Genomic DNA, 20,871 nt, shown 5'->3' on the forward strand with positions numbered 1-20,871 from the left:
TTTGTTCAGCTGTTTATACTCCACAAGCATGCTAATCACACAAGTGATAAATGCAGTCACTTGGGAACTTTGCATTTTCAATTGACTCTCAATAACTCTTACAATTATAAACATTAGGTCATAGTCTCACAGCCAGTCTTTAAGGAGGCGATATATCCTGGAACACCATTTTGCTTGTGTGGTCTGAGCTCTGAAACACCACTGGCAAAATGTCAGCGAAAATGCAAGCAATTTAGGTTTCTATCCCACAGCCAGTATCATGTTGCTCCTGAAAACAGATCACTGTTAAGGCTTTGTGGGCGCTTCACGTAACCTCCTACCCACTCAGTTTTAATGCCAGCTGGTGGCAGATGCTGATATTAGAAGGAGCTGGCTCCCTTTATTAGGCATATATATGTTCTGGACCTGTTTCTTGAGAAATAGCATCCTCAGTGAGATGCATCTCGTCCCCACTGTGCACCCTCATGGACAGCCCACAGCTCCTTCCCTCGGGAAGTGTGCGGGAGGATGCAGGAAGATGTGGGCTCTGCACAACTAGATCAGAGGTTGTATTTAGGGAGGCTCAGGACAATTTTCCTCAGACTACAAGTTACTGGCTCACAAGTGCCCTTCTTAGAGGATTTACAGCTTCCACAGCTTCCCTGGAATACGGAACACCAGTTGTAACCTCAGGGCCCCTGTAGTGCTTCATTTATTTCATCAGTGCTATGTAACAGAAATTAAAATACCCGCCTAGTCTGGGGAAAAAAATCCCAAACAACAAACCAACCCAACAAATGAAAAAATGCCATATGAGTGTCTAAAAATCTTCTCCATGGACTAGACTGTGAGATGGTAAAAACTAATCTCTATTGGAGGAAAAAGCAAATTTTATACAAGTCAGCAACAGTCATTTCTTCCCCCTCTTCCCCCCACCCCCAAATACTGTATGGCTTGGGGTTATTAGAAAATGTACCTAGTTTCTATTTAAAGCACAGTTTCCTGTGCTGATTTCACTCTGCAGCATTCATTGAGATTGCATTCAAGACAAGTGGAACAGAGAACCTAAACCATACCAAAATTATGGCTCTTTCCTCACTTTGCCTGTTCTTAAAAATTATAGCAGGCTTACAGCTGCCACAGCTTAAAATACTGTTTCACATTTCCCTGTAACCCAGATATAAATTATGGATATCAGAGATTGTCAGAGCCTACAAAGTGCTTCCCAGCTCTGATTTTACCTTTGGATTTTAATTTCAGTTGATAGATACAAGAGATCATATATTGCCTGAGAAAGCTTTACTTCTACTACCTCTCCAGAGATTAGAGATAATTTGTGTTCTTCAAATCTCTCCCATAATATTTATTTTCCAAGAAAGTTAATGTTTCTTGAGGTCTCCACCCATTTTTGCTAAACTGTACCCCCTCTGGAGATCCCTGCCAAAACAACAGCATGAAATACAGTTACTGGCTTTAGAACTGGAACTGTATTTTCAAATCCTGAACTAGACACAGTAACTGCTCTCAGCCTGTAACAAGTAATTGCAACAAAAATATTTGGCTTATGTCTAGCTTGCTTTGGTAGGTGCCACTGGGGGAAAAAAAACCACAACAACAAAAACCAAAAAATCAAACCAAACCAAAACCAAAAACAACAACAGAAAAATCATATTCCTCTCTATGATGGGGAAAAAAAATGAAAAAAACCCCCAACAAACACAACAAACAGAACCCCCCCCCAAAAAAAAAAATTCAAAACAAACAAAAAACCAACAAAACAAAAAAACCTGCACCAAATACACACATAAAAAAACATGTCCCCTCCCCTCCCCCCCCCCCCCCCCCCCCAAAAGAAAACCCACCAGTAAAATTGGAGAAAGAGATAGGATACAATTGTGGGAAGTGTTTCCAGCCACCTGATCCATCTGAAAAGGTGACTTGGCTCCTCAGTGGCACTGAAGTGTCAGCTGCTGCCTGCTGGTATCAAAAGTCAGGCGTGGGAATTGGTTTATTCTACATTGCATTTTGGAACACATTGGCCTATAGCAAATAACTTCATCATGTGAGCATCCTCATTTTTTTTGAAAAAGAAACATGAAAACAAACAGACAAAAAACAACGTGTTGAAGTTGACTACCTTACTTTTCTGTAAAATGTTTCATTTAGTTCGTTTTACCTCCTGGTCTCAAACTTGTCAGGTTGTCAAATTGACACAGAGTATTACACTTCACTTTACGATTTCATCAGGATCTGGAAAAAGTCATCAGTATTGTTTATTTACTTGTACTTTTTCCATTCTGTTTGCTTGATATATGAAGTTCCAGGACTATCAACCATGTAGAATGTGCCAAAACCAAGTACCTGTGAGACTGCATTACTCTTTTAGTACCTTCCAGTACCCTGAGCCCTCCTTGCAATTAGTTATCAGCTCATGTGGTGACTTTTTCTAAAAAATTGTTCATGTGTGTACCTAGAACTAAATGTGTCAGTAACTTGCAAATATTTGGCAAGCTTGGGCTTCTTTGTGTTAAATGATCATAATGCCTTCGGTGATGGTTTGTCACTGTAACTCATGATTGAGATGTCCTTCATTCATGTCCCAAGGACCTAAAAGGTAATAAAAAGGGCAGAATCTACCCCAAAATCTCTGGTATTTGTGGTAATGACTGTTACATACAGAAGGTCAGGAGAAAACAGCTCTAAATGTTGGGTTGGAAGTTAAGTGGAAAGCTGAGACATGTTTGCATTGACTTCATCCTGTAATTCCTCATTCCATAGTAAGATCCTACTCATGGTAAAAATCATCTAGATGGAGCAATTTCTACAAATAGCAGAAAATAGAACCTTGGCCTCACTCTTTCTGGCGATTGAGTCATTTCAGATCGGTAGAAACTATTTTTTCAAAGACTCTTTTGTCCTTCTTGGCTGAGAAGTACACGGAGAAGTTCCACAAGGCAGAGAGCTCATTCTAATAATGTTAATGATCCTGTTTCAGATCCCAGTTTACAGTAGTATAGAAAGGATATATTTTGTCTCCATGTGGCCTTAAGCAAACCCGGGGTCTGACCTTGCAGCCTCTGAAACATAGTCACGACTGTTGGGGAGATAGTATCGCTCATGTCGCTCCTGTATCAGCTTTCTGCTGGCATTGGTTCAGTTCTTCTTACAGAAACAATCTCCCTTTTCTTAGCCCACAGCTAATTTTCAGCTTTTATTGGTGCAACTGCTGCTTTCTCAGTTATTCCAACTTCAAGGGTCACTGGAGAGTCAACCTTCAGATTAAGTCTTTGCTCTCTTACTATCTGGTAACAAGCAGCTCTGAAAATCACCTAAACAAGACAACCCACCTCTTCACTCTCCCAATGAAGTGAAGTAAAGCAAAGCCAAACTATCCCAACCCGTGTACCTGCAGCCTCCAGACTGGATTTGGGCAGGCATACAAAAAAGATCTCTTTTTACATATGTCTTGAGATATTTAATCCCCAAACTGCCACTTGTAACGACTTCATAAATAGCAAAAGTTCTGTTCTTTGAATGACATTGTGGCTATTACCCAAAACTGTCTCTGGAGACACTGTGTGACTGATGTTTAGGTCTGTGGATCAAGTACTGAGAAAAGCATAATCAAACATTTCTCCCCACCCTCAAAAGTTAGTGCAATACCACACTGTTAACTACTTAAAAAATCTAATTTTTCAGTAATTCAGGTACTTTCATGACATTAAGGCTCTAACTCCATTTCAGGTTTTAAATAATTTTGTACAGGAGACTTGTCATGATTTAGCTTCATGAAAGAGACTCTGACATTTAAAATACCCCATGTTATCCTGCTAAGATTCAAAAGGAAAAGTCAACATTCAGGGCTAGACAAAGCATGCTCTGCTTTAAATGTGTATTGATAAGCTCCCTGGGAAAACCTTCAGTTTAAACACAATTCTGTTTTATAGCAAATATTTTCTATATTTCCTTGTTTTGTTTATTTCCAGGGATATTTGTTCCATGCTAACAATGACAAGGGAGATGTTCATAAAGAGACAACACCATCACAGGATGTTGAACACAGCCATGGAAGTCGTTCAGACAAGAGATAAGATTTCCCACATTCACCACTTTCAATAACAGAGCTAAAAGCCCTGCCAAAAAAAGGCCAAAAAGGAAGGAGCACCCGATTTTAAGGCACCAGGCCATGATGTATGAGTCTGAGGATTTCCATCCTACTGAAGTCACCATGGTAGAACCATGGGCATCAGTGCAAGTGTGAGGGGTAGAGCTGGTGTTGTCCCCAACACCCTTCTGGTACTGACAGAAACTCCAGGCTGCAGGAAACATGGCCACAGCCTGGGGGCTGATGGTGTCTTAGATGTGAGGGTGGCACTGGCACTTCCCATGTGAGCTGGGAATACACTGGCTCAGCTTGGCCACTAGACAGTAAGTCACATGACATATATAAGGAAGAAAACCACTCTGTACACAGTTTTGCAGGCTAGTGAAAGCATGTGAGCTGTGCAGCACAGGGACGAACACTCCAGGTCAGGTGCTTGCATATAGATGCCTACAAGGTGCCATCACCATGTCCAGAATTCACAGTGTAAACTAGCTGCAAATCCAGAAGCTGATTTTCACGAGAATATGGCACTACATCTAACCCATTAAGACCCATATCTTAAAGCTTGGTACTGATCATTAGTCAAATAGCTATATAACTTTTTAGCTAGGACTGGCTTGTACTTTTCCAAGAGTGATGTTTCTTCTTTCCCTCTCTAAACCACTTCCTTCTTCCGATCACATGGGCTGTTCCTGTTTCTGAAATCCTTGTACCGGGTGTGTCTCCTCATCCTTGCAATTTAACAACCAGGATTGCTCAGGCTATTCCAGCTGAGGTCTTACCAAGGGTTTGCACAGTAGTATGAAAAATTTCTCACCACTACTGAAAATACTTCACCACGTGCACTGTGGCACCACACTTTTCCAGTTCCTGGTTGTCTAGTAACCAGACCTTCCCTTCTGTGCCTTGGCCAGCTGATGAACCTCTCATTTGCAGCACCATCTTCTGATAAAGACAATTGCCACAATACTCCCACTAGGCCAGATAAATTTGTCTTACCTACAATGAGCTGCCTCTTTAAAGGGTACATGGAACAGCAAAGGTTTTAGGTAATCCCTGTTGGGATCAATTCCTGCCAAGTTTAGACCATTATTTATTTTCTCTCATTCCCAGACATGTAAGTACCAGAGGCAAATATCCACCAAGCAAGAGTGTTAGAAAAGCACAAACATTCCAGTCTCACCAGAGTGATATCTTTAAAGCAGACATAAAATGCAGTTTTCTCCCCCGAGATGCACACCCTTTGGCTCTTCTTGGATGACATAACAAGGGGCACTGTAGAGCACTTCCTCACAGTTCTGGATGCCCTAGAGGAAAGGTTGCCTCTATTGCTTTCTGAATTCTAGCACAGATTTTGAACAGAGAATTCATCTGTGATCATTTTTATTTTGGGGTGTGGAGAGTTGGAAATGCAGAGATGCAGGATGAGCGTCTCTTTGGGCATCAAAGGGCTCAGGATAAACTTATGCTGATTTTGATGGGACAGGGCTAAAAATACAGTGTCTTATTGTCTTTAGGTAAGATACATCAATCCATTGAAGATTTCCAACTTTTTTTAAAAATTGCACATCATTTATTTATTTAGAAGCAGCCCAGAACTGCTGACTAGCCAAACAAATTATACAAGAAAGCTAGGTTTTGTTGGGCTTTTGTTGGGGCTTTTTTTGTTGCTGTTTCGGGGTTTTTTGTGTTTGTTTGTTGTTTTTTTTTTAATCCTGGATAACCCACAATCAAAAATAACTTTAAAAATCTATGGTGAGGCAGAAGAGTGCTAAAAAACCAAAATTGTTCATGCACAACAACTGCTGAGTCAGATGATTCCTTGTAAAATACAATCAAATTATTTCATCCTGATGGGAACTGGGAGACATTTCACAAAAGTCAAGTTCCAGGAGCTAAACCTTATTTTCACAATAATTATAAGCAGCATAAATCTAGGGAAGCTCAATCAAAGCCAACGGAGCTACATTCAATTTACACTGGTGGTGCAAAAGAGGTTTTGGTTCTAGCTAATTTTTTTGTTCACAGGGACTAAAAAAGAAGCACAAGGTATTCTTGCTGTCTTGGATCAGACAGCAATTTATGTAGCATTTTTAGGTGTATATGCTGTCATATCTCAACCTAATTTTCTTCCAAGAGAATCCATGTTCTGCCATTAGACAGCTAAGAGATTGCCAGAACCTTTCCAACTTCAACAGCTGAGATGGTAAGTTTATAAATAATTTCCTTTTGTTATGATTTTCAGCTATATGCTGTAAAAGGAAAAACTATGGGCTCCATGGCTAATCTTCTGTCTAAACATTGACTTTACGAAGGGAATGACTGACTATCCAACTGCAGTCCATCAACCACCTCAGAGCAGTTAACAGAAAAGTACATTGTGGAAAATTTACTTCTAAGAAGGAAATTTAAAATTAAAAAAAAGTTGTATCAAAAAAATCAGCATGGAAAAATTCAAACAAAAAGCAGCGGGTGTCTGTGTCTCTCAAAGTCTTTCAAAGATTTGCATTTAGTCAGAGTAAAGCAGGCAAATAAGCTGTCATGCTCCACATCTGCTACCAAATAATAAGAAACATCTTGCATTTACTTGCAAAACTCATATTTTAGTAAGAAGGGCTGCAAAAACCAAAATATATTCTGTCCAATAAACTAAGTTACATTCCATAAAAGTTTCAGGAAAGCTTTCAGGGAGTCTTTCAAATGCAGAATGTTTTCTTGCTATAGGGTAAAAGATGAAAAATTATCTTCAAAGACAAACAATTTTCTCTCAAGGAATAAGGAAAAGCTTGAAATTATTTAAAGACTGTAATTTAGCCATTTTAAAAACAAAAACTATTTCTAATAGAACCTAGCATCTACTTCTGTATTTATCAAGAACCTGCTTCTTCAAAGAAACATTCCTTGTATAAAATGCTCTTAGGGACTACAGTTTTCCTACAAAAAAATCAGTGGTGAAGTAGCTTTTCAGTCAGATATTGATATCCAGCTGCAGAACACCAATTTTGCACTTGACTTCCAAACCCATGTTTGACTTCTCTCTGCCATTATCACAGGGCATTTGGGATGATATAAGGATACAATGGTCTAGGTCTTCCCCATAGCAGCCCTGTTTAGCTGACAGGGCAATCAGGGATGGTGGTATTTGGTCAGGACCACTTCTGAAACTTGTGTGCTCAAGCATTTCCCATAAGTACCAACCACATGCCTGCAGATCAAGACATTACACAGCCTCTTCCAGTTCTCCGCGGCTTTGCAGCTCTTTTCCAGATGCATCCCATTGCAGCAGACAGGATATTGAATCTTTTGAAACAGTTAATCTTCTCACAACTGAGACTGGATTTCAGTAATAAACACTTGCTCTAATTTTTCATCCTCTGGGCCATTATATTTCCAAGAAGCAAGGTCAAGATGGCATTTAATAAAAGGGTTGCTAGATTTGTTTGGTTCTTTCTTCTAAAAGAGAAGCCCTACAGAGCAAGGCAACAAATGGGACAATATGGAATACAGCCAGAATTTTAAGACCTAATACACAATTAAGAAGAATCTGAACACAGGAACGTTTCCCCTCTATTTCCATCCTGAAGATATATTTTGTCCTGCATTCAGTCTTTGTCAAGTCCTTAAGGAAAATTTCTTGGAAGAGTTTTCTTTTCATTGGAACTACTTATAACGGTAATGGCTGTAAGGTCAATGAAAATGTTTGAAGCCTACTTTTCCTCATGCTTAAAAATATCCAGCAGTCTATATTGCAAACAAAGATGTGTAAATAAATATATGTGTACATTAGCCGGTCTTGCTCCTGACTACTTGTTTTCTACTGCTCTTTTCACTCTGCCACAGTTATTTTCACTGGAGATGTTCCAGTGATGTACCATAAGCTTACTCCCACTGTGGAAATACTCTGGATACTTTAGAAACATAAGAAAACATCACAAAAATCTAATTTGTCTCTTGGTGGATATGAAAAAATTTACTTTTAAAAATGAGCATTTTTTCCTTCTTATCTCAAACAGTAGTATTTTGTTGAACTGGAATGACAGCAAATCACCAAAGTAAACAAAGTCCAGCAAGTTGTTGGAACACTTGATTTACAGCAATCTTCTTTTCTATAATAGGAACGCTACATCTTCAGTGTAAGCTACCAAGTTCTTTGTTTTTCCCTGAGAGGCATAAATTAGGCTTTTTCCTCCATTTTATAGCTGGAGAAGTAGCTAATAGTGACATACTACAGAAAATCTTAGAAGGTAACTGAAAGCAGAATTTGGCATGATACAGCTCCTTGAGGAGTACAGAAATTTATCCCTGGATCTAGAACTAAAACTGGACTGCTGGTAAGTCCATCCTAAGGTTAAACCTCATCTCCTCCCTGGATCGCAGTGCTCCCACTGATGTAAATCTGGAGGGGCACCATCCAGGACCCTTCCAAGCACAGTCAGTAAAACTACAGTTCAAGTGTGGGTCATTGTGAGGACAACAAACAGCACAAACAAGACTCTGGCCAAAAATCTCAGCTTGGAAAACCAGGCAGAGAACTTGCTTCATCGGTAGGATGCCTTCAATCTGCTTTAACATCTTTTTACATTCTTTTTTTTTCATGGAATGTTAAGAATAATTATGAAGAAGTCCCAAACTGACGCACTTTGGTGTAGGTCCAGGGAAGTCAGCAGAGCTACGGAAATGCAAACCTCTGCAAATCTTTTCATACAGCCTCTTTAGTGCCCATGCAGGGACCAAGAGAGCCCTCCTTTAATAGAGGTGAGCTTCTAACAAAAATCAAAAGGGACCAGTCCTGCAGACACATTCATGCCAGCAGATTCCTGTGCCACACAGAGAAATTTATGGAGGAAAAAGGCCTAATTTAATATGAAATACAAGGAGAAAGTTTGACCGCACTTTGAATCTACTTCGAGCCCAGAGAAGATTCCAGGAATGCAAGTCTGTCTTTATGAAACTTTTGTGGGTAAAGTTCTTTATTGAAGTCATATCACAGCAAAATTTCCGTTTCTCTTTAAGAAGTTTTAAAACTAAGAGGAAATAGCACGTGTTAGCTTGCTCTGAAGGGTAGCTCTTTCCCATTTTCCTCATTAACCACAGAGAGAGGAATCTGAGCCTGGACTCCTGAAGCCCACTCTTAAAAGAAATGTTTGAAAACTGGGAAGTGTCACTTTGTCCCTGTGTTTCCCTCTGTCATCCCTAATTTTCTGCATTTTGTTTGGAGGATACAAATGTGGTGAACTGAAGTGTGACACTGAGCAGGGAAACACTCTCAGAAGTAACGTTTAGTACCTTCTGTTCAGTTATCAGGCAAGCTAGAAGGCAAGCAAGATAAGGTAGAATAAAAATGCATCCCACATTCTCCATTTCTAAGCACATTCCATTTTCTGCTTCTTCATTCTTAAAGTAGAAAAGCCTGAAATGAGAATTTTTCCATGAAAACCCTAAAAAGAAAGAAAAAAAAAAAACAAAAGAAAACAGCTACAGGCTATAGGCTTCTCATCTCTGCAGGCCTCAAGGGAGTAGGAAGCACAGTGGAATAGACATACACTTTCTTCAGAAGAAAACAAACAAACAAACAAAAGAAACAAATAAAAAAGCCTAATAAGCTTTTAAAACCCAAATATATATCAAAACAACTTTTATACATCTGCCTAAGCAAACATACTGTTTTCCATACAAGCAGCACATTAAGTAACATATCAAGGAGTCAACAAACAAGGCACCACGAGAGTCACAGTCTGAGGCAACACTTGCCCATAGACTGTGTGGGCCATCGTGCAGAACAGCAGCCCGACCACAGCTGGGTTCATCATGCAACAGATTTCCAAGCAGAGGCCAGAAATCAGCCCAATCTGCCAGCATTTCTGCCTGCCACTGCTCCCTGCTCCTGCCCTAGGAGTCTGCAGTTAAAAGCACATATTCCCAATAGGATTAAGCATTTACTAAACAGTAGCTCTACTGACCCCTGGTCCCTCAAGTCTCTTTCTCACTCTCCCCTTCTCAACCACTTAGATCCACCAAAGACTCTCAATCTCATTTTCACCTGTTTTTTTCTCTTCCCACAGATACTATTTTAAAGATTAAATAATTTTCCCTTTGGCTATTTTTGTTTAAATTAGAACTCATTTCAACTCTCAAAGGCAATAATCCCTAAACCAAGGGGTTTTGTCAGAATTCCAGAGGGTAATGTTTAGGAAACAACATCACTATTTTGGTGCAGCTATGATAATAAACTCTATAATGAAAATTGAGTATGATAATAACATCTTGTTGAATAGGCAAGATGTCAGATTTAAAACATACGTTAAATGTGCTGAATGTGATCACAGGGTTCTTAACATAGCACTGGGACGTTGGAGCTCCTAGCAGGAAGCTATTTACAGTGAAAAAAAATGCATCCAAAGAAGTTATTTGCTCTCTCTTATAAATAGAATTATGATACACTTTTTTGGGGTATTTTCACAAATTTCTATATTTTCAGCATATACACCTTTCTCATGAAATATTATTATAATATTTAATGTATTTCTTCATCCATTTTGCAGACTGCACCATCTGAATTCTTGTACTTACATGTCTTGTCATGGAGAATTAGGTGGTTGACCTTCTCCCTCGAGGGATGATAATGACACGATGAAGCCAACATGAACACTGCTGTTTTACATTGGAAGCTATGCACCAGTAATTTCTCCATAGAAAGACTATTGTCTGTAATACACTTGCTTGCCCAGATGAATACTGTCCTATATTTCTCAAAACTCTCACTGCAGCATAACTTGCCTTTGACCTATAATAAGCTTATTCATTTTTCAAGAACAATCCCTTCAAAACTCAGATTATAGCTTTGATTTTGCCTCTCTTTCCCACATACATACTCTGTATGCATCACTTTATCTCCCAGCCCATTTGAAAAGGATGCAGAAAAATTCTGTTTGATGTGTGTTTACTACTGAGTGACTGCTAAAATTAATACAATGAATACAATCGCTGTGTATTTCACCTTATTCAAATTCCAATACAGATCAACAATTAAAATGAATGTAGTTAGAACTTAAATTTAACAAAAAACTCAGAAGAGCATATTTTTAATAGCTGGATATATGCTAAATGCTTGACAGTCTTGTACTTCATTTTTTGAACCAGGATCAACAATGAAATCAACACAACATCGTGGAAAACACTCTTTAAGTGAAAAGGATTTTCCAAACACAACTAAGCTCTGAGATTATTGTCTAAAACTGAAATTGTTTTTCTCTTCAACTGTTAAACAGTGTTACCCTTGAGGAGATGCAAACAAATTGCTTTCTTTCACTAGGCCAAGAAGAAATCAAGTCAACATTGCATGGATTCTGCTTTCCATTGTTTCTGCTTACAATTGGAACCACACAGAAGAAATGACAAAGTAGAGCAGCAGAGTGACATTTGCTACTGTTAGTTTACAAAAGAAGCCACTATTAGTTTGAAAACTGAAACCAAGCAAACAGAAAATAGGCAACACAGAGAATAAAATTCCGAGCAGATTTTGGGGCAAGGTTTGAGGGTTTTTTTACAGTTAATCAAAGTCAGCTTTACTTGTTTTGATGGGAGGCACAATTAAAAAGAGGAATCCTAGAGTGGCCCACATGGTTCTGTAGGAGACAAGAGCAACACAAGCAAAGGTCTCCAGAGCAGATCTTCTCTCTGTCACTGACTCACTACAAAGCCCTGAGCCATCCCGACAGCTCCAGCTGCAGTGACACGGGTATCAAACACTCAGCAGTGACTGAGGGACAAGTCATCTCAGGACTTGGGGCACTACAGTGGAGGCAAAACCAGGAGATTATACTCAAGAATGTGAGAATTCAGCACAGTCTCGATGACACCCAAAATCACAGGCGCCCCAAATGACCGGCACTGCACAAGAGCGAGTGCAATCTCAAATGAGATATATCCCAGGTGCAGTGTTACTGCACATCTGTACATCAGTGGTACAGGCCACACCAGGCATCTCGCACATACCTGCTTTGTGTGATCCTGTTCTGCACACACAGCAAATTCTCTCCCAAACATGCAGTGACAGAAAAATAGATCTGCACGGCAGAGTTCTCAGAAAACCTGTTGCCTGCTTGGTCTTTGTACGGGGCAATGGCTTTCACAGCAGGATATGGGCAATCCCATCTAACCTGGGATATTTAGCAAGCTTGATCTACTTTTCCAAGAGTTGTTTAAATATTTCATGCTCAGCTACTTCCCAATAAGTCTATGACAAGGAGTGCAGGCAATCCGAACTGAGCAATGACTGAATGGGCAATTTAAATATCTGCCTGTAAGTTGTCCCTCCTGCCCCTGCACAAACCCAAAGTTTACAGAGAGGGACAGAGAGGGGGAGAGATTTTCCAGACTGAGGAAGGAAGGAAGGGAGAGGCTGTCAAGGGAAGATGCATCAGCGTCTGTAGCTTAGCTCCAAATCTCCAAGCTGGGAGAAGAGGAATCCTCCCTGGGGTGTGTGTGTATGGGGTTTTGTCTGATTTTGGCTGATGTTTTGTTTTCCTGGGTTCTGCTTAAATAGAAGCCTGGAAGCATTTTAATTATACTTTTCTGGGGAGTGATTACCTCCTTTCTGTCACACATGTATCTGTCACACAAACCACCAAGAAGATGGAATTTTTCTCTTTTTATGGCTGTATTAATTCTTTTTTCTGCCTACTCCATACCCCTGGGTTTTTTTGTTCTCTCTTCTTTGTTGCTCCATATTTTTATCCTTCCATTCCTGCCTTTTCTGTCTTGCCTATTTTGACTGCCATCACTACAGAACAACCCTGCTCAATGTGTCTCTATCACAATGGGAGCAGTAATAAAAGTATTAATAACATCCTCCTGTTACCAAGAGAGACCCCAATCACTTTTTTAAGGACAAAACAGCCTGACCTTAGGGAGCACATACAATACTTTGGATAATTACAAAAGTCATGTTCCCTTTGGCGGCCTATTTTTATTACATATTTTGTACCAACCATGTGAGGCCCTGGGGCTACTATTTTGTTTGTCTGGAATCTCTGAGCTAGACGACATGACCAGGAAAGTCAGTTCATATTTAACCCTATATTCTGTAGATGAAAACTATAATGCAATGCACCTGGATTTCATTATCAATCAAACCACCAGGGAGGGCACTTATCATAAAGCTCTTGGCTTACCAGTTTTAAAATTCTCCAAACTGCTTTGATGTGAACATCAAAAACTTCTGGACTAAGTGAACGACCACTTGCCTGACCTCATCCTTTAATTAGCACATCCTACCTGAAAGCACCACTCACAGGAATTATGCAATGTTCTTAAAGACCATTAATTACATAGTTTCATTTTGGGGTGCCTTAGCACCTGAGACAGAGAAGAGATACAGAAAGTCACAGCCCCCCAAATGTGGTACAGAAACCTACAGATACCTGTGTGGCATTGGTGTTACTCTTAACCAGTAGTTATTCACAACGTGTTTCAGTAGCTGTGAACAATATGTTCCTTTGGCAATCAGAGCAAAAGAAAACAAACAAACCTAAGGACTGACTGCAGTCAGAAGTATGAAACTGAAAGTGCTAATTCCAAAGCAATAGTGATTAAAAAAAATCCAAACCAAACCAAAACAAAAACAACTAGGAAAGGCAGGAAAAACTGTCTTGGTATCATTGTAGCACACACTGTTTTTTAAAAAAGTAGTGCACTGAAGTAAAATTTTCTTTATTCATAGATAAAAAATTTTGCCTGTGATGACAATTTCCTGGAAGATTTAAAAAACAAATATGTAAAAGACAAGAGAAACTTTTTAACTTGGGGAACACTTACATTTACTGCATTTCTCCATAAACACCACACTAGCGAATGACTTAGTATAATTAGTGAGACTTGGAGAGCAAGTCCAAGTGAGACTTGGAGAGCACTCCTTCCACAGATGTGCCACATCACAGAGCTGCTGAACACATGGCTTTCATGGTGATGGTTTGATACAGAGTTAAAAAGGCCTAATACTATAAACATATTGACAGGCGTCTTCACAGGATGAATAATTTCTTAAGGTCTGATAATCTTCGTTTTCAATCTGATCGCCAAGCGCCTGCAGCCCTTTCCAGTAGTGCTCACAGTCTACAAGGGCCTGTTTCAGATGATGGGGCTGCCCTGAGTGATGCACAGAGATAGCAGCTCACACGGCATTTCACCACGAATCTGCGTACAAAAGAAGAGCCGCTTATTTGTTGAAGCGTAAAGAAACTCTTGGCGGATGTGGAATTACAGCTGTTGTATAATGTTTAGTTTTCTAAAACCAAAACAAAATTTGAAATCATGTTCTCTCTTAAATTTTCAGATAACTGGAGGTAAAGCAGTACTTTGCTCTAGTCAGGTAGGTTTCCTGTTTAACTGTTGTATTGTAGTATATCAGTTGGGGCTCTTTCAGTGTTACTAAGACTGGGAGGATCAGCAGAACTTCAGAGAGGAAATGCAATGGCAACTATAAAAGAAAAATTTATTAAAAGTCGTAAGATAAGACAACCAAATGTTATCCTTGCTCACTCCAGCTGAAAGCTCAAAAATTGTATACAGCAACTTTTTCTCATGTTGGAAAGCTCTGCAACATGCTTGTTTGAGTATCCAGGAACCAGGAATTGCATATGGTCCCCAAGGGCATATTAGTGAAAGTGCTGCTCTTTGTGAAACAGCTACAATTCAACTTACTTGTAGTTACTTTTATCTTTTAAGAATGTGCAAAATGATACAGTCTATAAAAATAGTAGGCTTCACTAGCAGTATCAGCATTAAAGAGGGTAAAACAAAATGCTTTTTGAGGCATGCAATCTCTAGTTAGCATCAGAACTAAGTAGGGTATAAGTATACATGCATTCTCTTCCACAGTACATTTGAATCATCTTTTTTGTTATGAAGTGCAGAATAAATCTTTACAGCAGAATTCAAAACCTGAAATGCAGGGAAGGCCTCTGCAAAATACCTGTAGCTGCTAATTATCAGATGAAGAAGCTAACCTACATTGAAATGTAGGTCCTATTTAAAAGACCTTTTGTTTGCAAAATACTACCCCCAAAAAAAATTACTGATTAAGTTCTAAGCCAAGATTTAAGTCCCACAACATGGGGCTTATTTGTAGATATGATATGTAAAGATTTGCCTTATCTTTACAGAGATTTTACAATCATTAGCTAGGATTGTTCTGCCAAGTACCCCAATTCTGAACCTCCTACTTCCTGCTGGTCCCACAGAAGGAAGGACCAGGAGCAGTTCTCCATTACTACACACACAGAATCAGTGTACGACAAGTTCCTTGCACACTTAATTTTCAGCAAAAAATGCAGGAAGGAGGGAGTGCTTGTGGTGATGTCAAAGAAAGATGGAAAATTTTTCTCACCATGTAAGAGTCAACTTGGTTTTGTCAACTAATTTAAACTGACTAGTAATTTCTTCTAAATAAAAGAAAAATCCCAAACCTTCCCTTTGCCCACAAAGGCAAAGGCTAAACTGTTCTTCCAGGCTATGCATATCCAGGTTCAAATTTTCATTTGCCTGATTCATGCATGGTTTGCTTAATTCAACACTTTATTTTTATAAAAATCTTCTGAAAAAGAGCAAAAATAATTCTTTCAAGACAACTTGCAACAATATTTAAATGTCTAGTAGATAAAGAGATCTGTACAGTGAGGGAATAAATATATTCACATTTTCCCATCTGTTTCAAACTTGAATCTTCTTAAAACTGGTGATGGGCAAACAGCTTCCCACTAGCAAATGTTTCTGTTAAGTCTGTATATTGCCTTTCTGAATAATTTTCAGTACACTCTCTGAATTCTAACTGAATATAATATTTAGCTCTCCTAAGCTGTTTTTTAAAAAGGAGCAACTCCAGTAAATAAATTGTACTGGATTTGGTGTTGATCCTCCTGAACTTGGAAGCAACATAACCACTACCATTCCTACCATTCCCTTACCCAAACTCAGCTACACAATCAGGTCAAAGAAAGGGGATGACAGTTCCAGATGCTGCTTTTCCTTCTGGACCACAGCAACAATGTACAGTAGCACTGCTTAAAATGAAAATGAAGGAAGGACCGTAATGAAAAGGACTGCTGCCAGGATGTACAAACTGAATTGTCACAGGCAAGTGATAACACAAGAAGCAGTGGAGAGAACTACAACATTCAGGTTAATCTATCATGCCAACAAATTGTTAGAAGTCTGTCTGAGAGTGAAACAGGCTAACATCACATCCAAATAGCTGGAGAAGACAGTAACAAGGGACTGGGCCCTCATATTCTCATGCTGCCCAAATTTCATCAAATTTGATCAATTTTTGCATTGTACAGTAGAAAACAAAGTCTACTGGACCATCCCATTATCAACAAATCTGCATAAATTCTTCTCTGTACCTACCTGATGGGGACATGTATATTGGGTACTTTATGCAGTTACATACAAAAGTTTAAATGAGATTTTCACTGAAAAGATTTTGTATAAGCTCCCACTGCTTTTTACATCTGTTTCTCTGTATTCTTATGAAAATAAATACAAAGGATATGTAAAAAAGACAACTCAAACTAAACCAAGGGCCAGACAGCACACATTCAAAAAAAAAAAAAAAAACAAAAAAAAAAAACAACCAAAAAACCATCTGATTGTGTACAAGGTTGCTATGACTGCAGGGAAAGATGCCAACATATTCCCAGTGTTTGGCCCCACTTTTGGCTTGGCCCTCCATTTGGCTCATCTTTATTCATAAGTAAAATCTAGTTAAAAAAAATAATCAAGAAATATTTTTTGTGATGAAAAGATGCTATTTTTATTGAAGTGCTCTGAAAACATGCTGATTTTCATGACAAATCCCAGCAGAAGGAATAAAAGGGTGAAATTGCTTTCTATCAAGAATTTTGCTCAGGAGTTCTGACGTCTGACTTCATATGGGGTTGGGGTTTTCTTCATTTAACTAATTGCACAGCAAAGCATCAGAAGTGGTGCATGTTGCCTTACGCCTGACATGTTATGACATGAGATAAATTTTGTGTAAGTTTGTTTAATTTCTACACAAAAGGTACTTTGACCTAGAGTGTATGCTAATAGTAAAGAGAAGCTGACATTAACTATCCTTTTATCTACCTCTAACAATGTATATAAATTACCTGACTATTGTAATTGTGAAATACTGTGAAAAAAGCTGTCTAAGAAGACAAAAAATGTAATGTTGTAAGAATAAATACTAGAACATCAAAATCAAGCTTATATGAAACCTGGAGCAAAAGCTCCTTAAAGCCACAGCTGAGTTTCTGTTGAGCTGAAGTTCTTTAAGTGTAAATTGTCATTCCAGAGATGAAAACTGAATCCTAAAGTTCCTAAATGTCTTATGAAACAAAATCTGCCTTGAGGCATCACAGGATCAGTCAACACTCGCAAGTTTCCTGTCATCTTGTTAACAGCCTCAACCTCAAAATATTAATGAATCTTACATTAAAATGTGTTCTGCCAAGAGTAATCCCACGTGCCTGCTGGAGGCACACCTTGCTACCAGGAGCAGCGGGGACGCTGCTCTTCCCTAAGGTTCGCTGTCACGGGTGGGTGAGACTGCTGGTCCATGTCAGAGCATGGTACCAAGTCTGAGGGGCAGGACTGGCAACACATGGCAGCACAGGTATGTGCTCCGTGCAGGCATGTGCTCTGTGCAGAGCTGCTCTGTTGAGCCACACGCCTCTGTTTCAGAGATGCTACCCTGAGCTTTTGCATGTGGACATCATGAAAGAGAGCTCACAGGGTGGGGAATGAAGCCCTCACCTGACTCGGAAGGTTAGACCTTGAAAACACGTGATTATATGGAAATTGAATTTTTTCTTTTTTAAAGCAAGGTAGACTTAGAAATCATAGGTACAAAAAGGGTTTGAAAACATGAACTAAAACAATCGAGAGTTCAGTGCAGAAATTTGAAAGTGCTCATTTGAACTGCACTGATTTTAGATGGTGAATACCACTCGGGATTGTGCAGAGGGAGAACTGAGGAGGGAGGGAGGGCTCGGCACAACTAGAGCCCAAAGGTCAGAAATACCTCAGCAAAGACGAAAGAAAGTACAAGGGGGACTTAGCAGCTGGACAGTCCTGCTTTCTTTGCATGGTGGTCTGCAGCAGTCAGTGGAGCCTCCTCATCCATCACACACAAAGCAGAACTACTTTCCTCAGCTGGGTTTTGGGATATGCAGTAAGGGGCAGGATGGTCATGTGTGTACTGCTTTACGCAGCTCCTACTCTGTCTTTTTCATTCACTAACTCCCCACTCAGCACAACCTCATCCACACCATGCTCTGCTCCCAAACCAAAGAAACGCTGCAGGTTCAACTGAGTACTCTCCTTCCCTGCAAATCGACACACTGTCCCTCTCCAAAAGGTGTTGTGTGCTGCTGGGTGCTATAGAGCTGCTTATAAGTGGGCTCTGCCTCACCTTCCCAGGGAGAGGAGAGAGATGATAAGGGAAACATGGAAGCGTGGTGTTCATTCTCTGCAGAGCCCTTCCCAGGGGCTGTGAGGAAGCTAATGCTGCTAAGCAATGGGCAGTGGCAGGACACCACTCCAAGTAGCTGTGGCTGCTGGAGGGCATGAACCAGCCCTGAGAGCATAAGAGAGGGACAAACAACATTGTTGCACTGTGTGTCTGCAGCTCCTTGGAGTTTATGCCAAACAGAAAACACATTGGGAAGAAATGGACAATCTCTGTAACACTTTTCACATGCGTTAATGTGCCTTGTCATATTTTGGTATACATAAGTGGCTCCCTGCCACGTACAAGCATGCACACACAGGCAGAGCATGGTTTCCTCCATAAAGCAACCTCTCACAGAAAACAGCTTTCATGCATGACACATCTCATCTGTGGGGACGGGACTAACAAGACGGCATCAGTAAAGGGATATGTGCTCATATTTTGTATACATTTCTTCAAAAGCACATATACTGTCAGCTGTTCTGGACAGCTGTCATTATTGAATCAGATGATGTTCCTCAAACACACAGCAGAAAAATGAAAACTCAGAATTAAGATTTATCGTACTTAATTTGAGAGGCCTCTGCTGAATTCCTCCCTCAGAGCTGGTTGCTGAAGAAGTTGCTCATTCTGAGGGTATGATTCACCTATCTTAATTGAAAATGTCTTCTGTGTGGCACGAATCCAGTTGATCTCACTGATTATCTTGCAACTGATGCAGCAGTAGGTCCAACGTGCTCCTGGAAACCCGAGTCAGAGGAAGTACCTCTCAGCGCATCAAAGACTGTCGGTGCCCGGGACATGGCAACCAGAACCACACGCGCCCTCTCCAGCGATGTCTTGGAGGTGACGTTTGCAGCGAGTTACTAAAACCTTTCACTGGGACAACCGTAGGACTCGCCAAGAGAGATGCCGAACGCGAGAGGGATGTGACGACGTTACCTGCTCCCTGGTGCGCGGGGTGGTCGGAGCGCAGGGATGGGCTAGCACAGAGCCGGGGGGAGGCAAACAGCTGCCACAGCTGCTGCCCCTGCCCTGACACCAGCACGCGAGTGTCCCCTGCTGCCTTCCCCGAGGGCAGCGAGCCCCCAGCCGCGGACACGCGTGTGCCCCGCGCCCCCTTTCCCCGCCGCCCTCCGCGGCCGCGGCGCTCACCTGAAGCAGGTGGTGAGCTCGCCCGTGGGCTTCAGGCAGGGGTAGCGGGTGGTGGCGATTTTGTTCTCGGAGCAAACCTCCCTGAAAGGTATAAAGTCGTAGTATTAGGGGGGAAAAAAAATTGGAAGGAAAAAGAGAAAAAGAAAAAGAAGGTGGTGGATGGGAAGAGAATGCACAGAAGCAGCCGCGCTGTCGCGACACCCACCTGTCGCCGTCCTGCGGCTCCTCCCGGTAGGTCCAGGCGTGCCCCAGCGCCAGGAGCAGCAGCAGCCGGAGCGGGGCCAGGCTGCCGGCCGGCCGCCCCATCGGGCCGCCGCTCCCCTCCGCGCCGCGCCGGCTCTGCCCGCCCCGGCCGGCGACGGGGCTGCGCCGACCCGCCGCTCCTCCCGCCCCGCCGCGGGGCCGCCCCCCGCCGCCGCCAGATGTGCCCGCGGGGAGGGGCCGCGCCCGCCCAGATGTGCCGGCAGATGCTGCCCCGCGGCGGGGCGGCGGCCAGATGTGGCAGTGGCGCGGCAGATGTGCGGTGGGAGTGAGGGGGCATCAACATTTCCCCCCGCACACCCCGGTCCCCTGCCGGCCGCCCCGGCTGCAGGGAGCACGGGGAAAGCAAGATAGGAGGGTGCGGAAAGCGGTGGAAAGATCCGAAGCGGAGGGGGTGATCAGCGGCTCTCGGTGCACCATCACTGATGCTTTCCAGATTCGGCTTTATCTCAAATCTCTTCCACAAAGGAACAGAACAGTTCAAAGCATCTCTGCTGTGACGGCTGTTTATCCTTGTGTACGGCTGCCACTTCCCCACCATTCATAAAGGAGGGGATTAGCGACAACAGACTGTGATAAAGTAGCGCATCAGGTCTGGCCCGTTGTACCATATTCTGTTTTCACGGTTAAACTGCCTGGGACTAGGGGAGCAAACCTGTAAAACGACCGTGCCTTTGCAAAGTGCTTGGCCGATGCATTGGCTTTGATCACCAGTAACTTCCTATGAGTACAAAATGCTCCAGGGAAATGAGGGTGTGCGAATCAGCCTTTACTACCACTTTCACCTGCAGTACAAATGACCTCATTTTGCAGCCAGAAAAATCAGGGAAGTGTGAGTAACAGATTGTACTCATTTATTAATACAGCCAGAAAAGTCAGG

At 41.4% G+C, this 20,871-nt stretch overlaps 1 protein-coding gene across 1 annotated transcript in view; it reads right to left on the reverse strand.

The window, feature by feature from the left end:
* Window positions 1-20,059, reverse strand: part of CCBE1 (collagen and calcium binding EGF domains 1) — a 96,065-nt gene extending 76,006 nt beyond the window's left edge. Inside the window, exons 1-2 of the mRNA XM_027745658.2 lie at window positions 19,936-20,059; window positions 19,731-19,811 (exon numbers count right to left, since the gene is read on the reverse strand). Coding sequence (XP_027601459.1) covers window positions 19,731-19,811; window positions 19,936-20,036 — 182 coding nt within the window. The 5' untranslated portion in view covers window positions 20,037-20,059. The remainder of the gene's footprint in view (window positions 1-19,730; window positions 19,812-19,935) is intronic.
* Between the last annotated feature and the right edge of the window lie 812 nt (window positions 20,060-20,871).

Source organism: Pipra filicauda, unplaced genomic scaffold (genome assembly GCF_003945595.2).
Source record: "Pipra filicauda isolate LSUMZ 115617 unplaced genomic scaffold, ASM394559v2 scaffold86_size2582843_pilon, whole genome shotgun sequence".
Lineage (NCBI taxonomy): Eukaryota > Metazoa > Chordata > Aves > Passeriformes > Pipridae > Pipra > Pipra filicauda.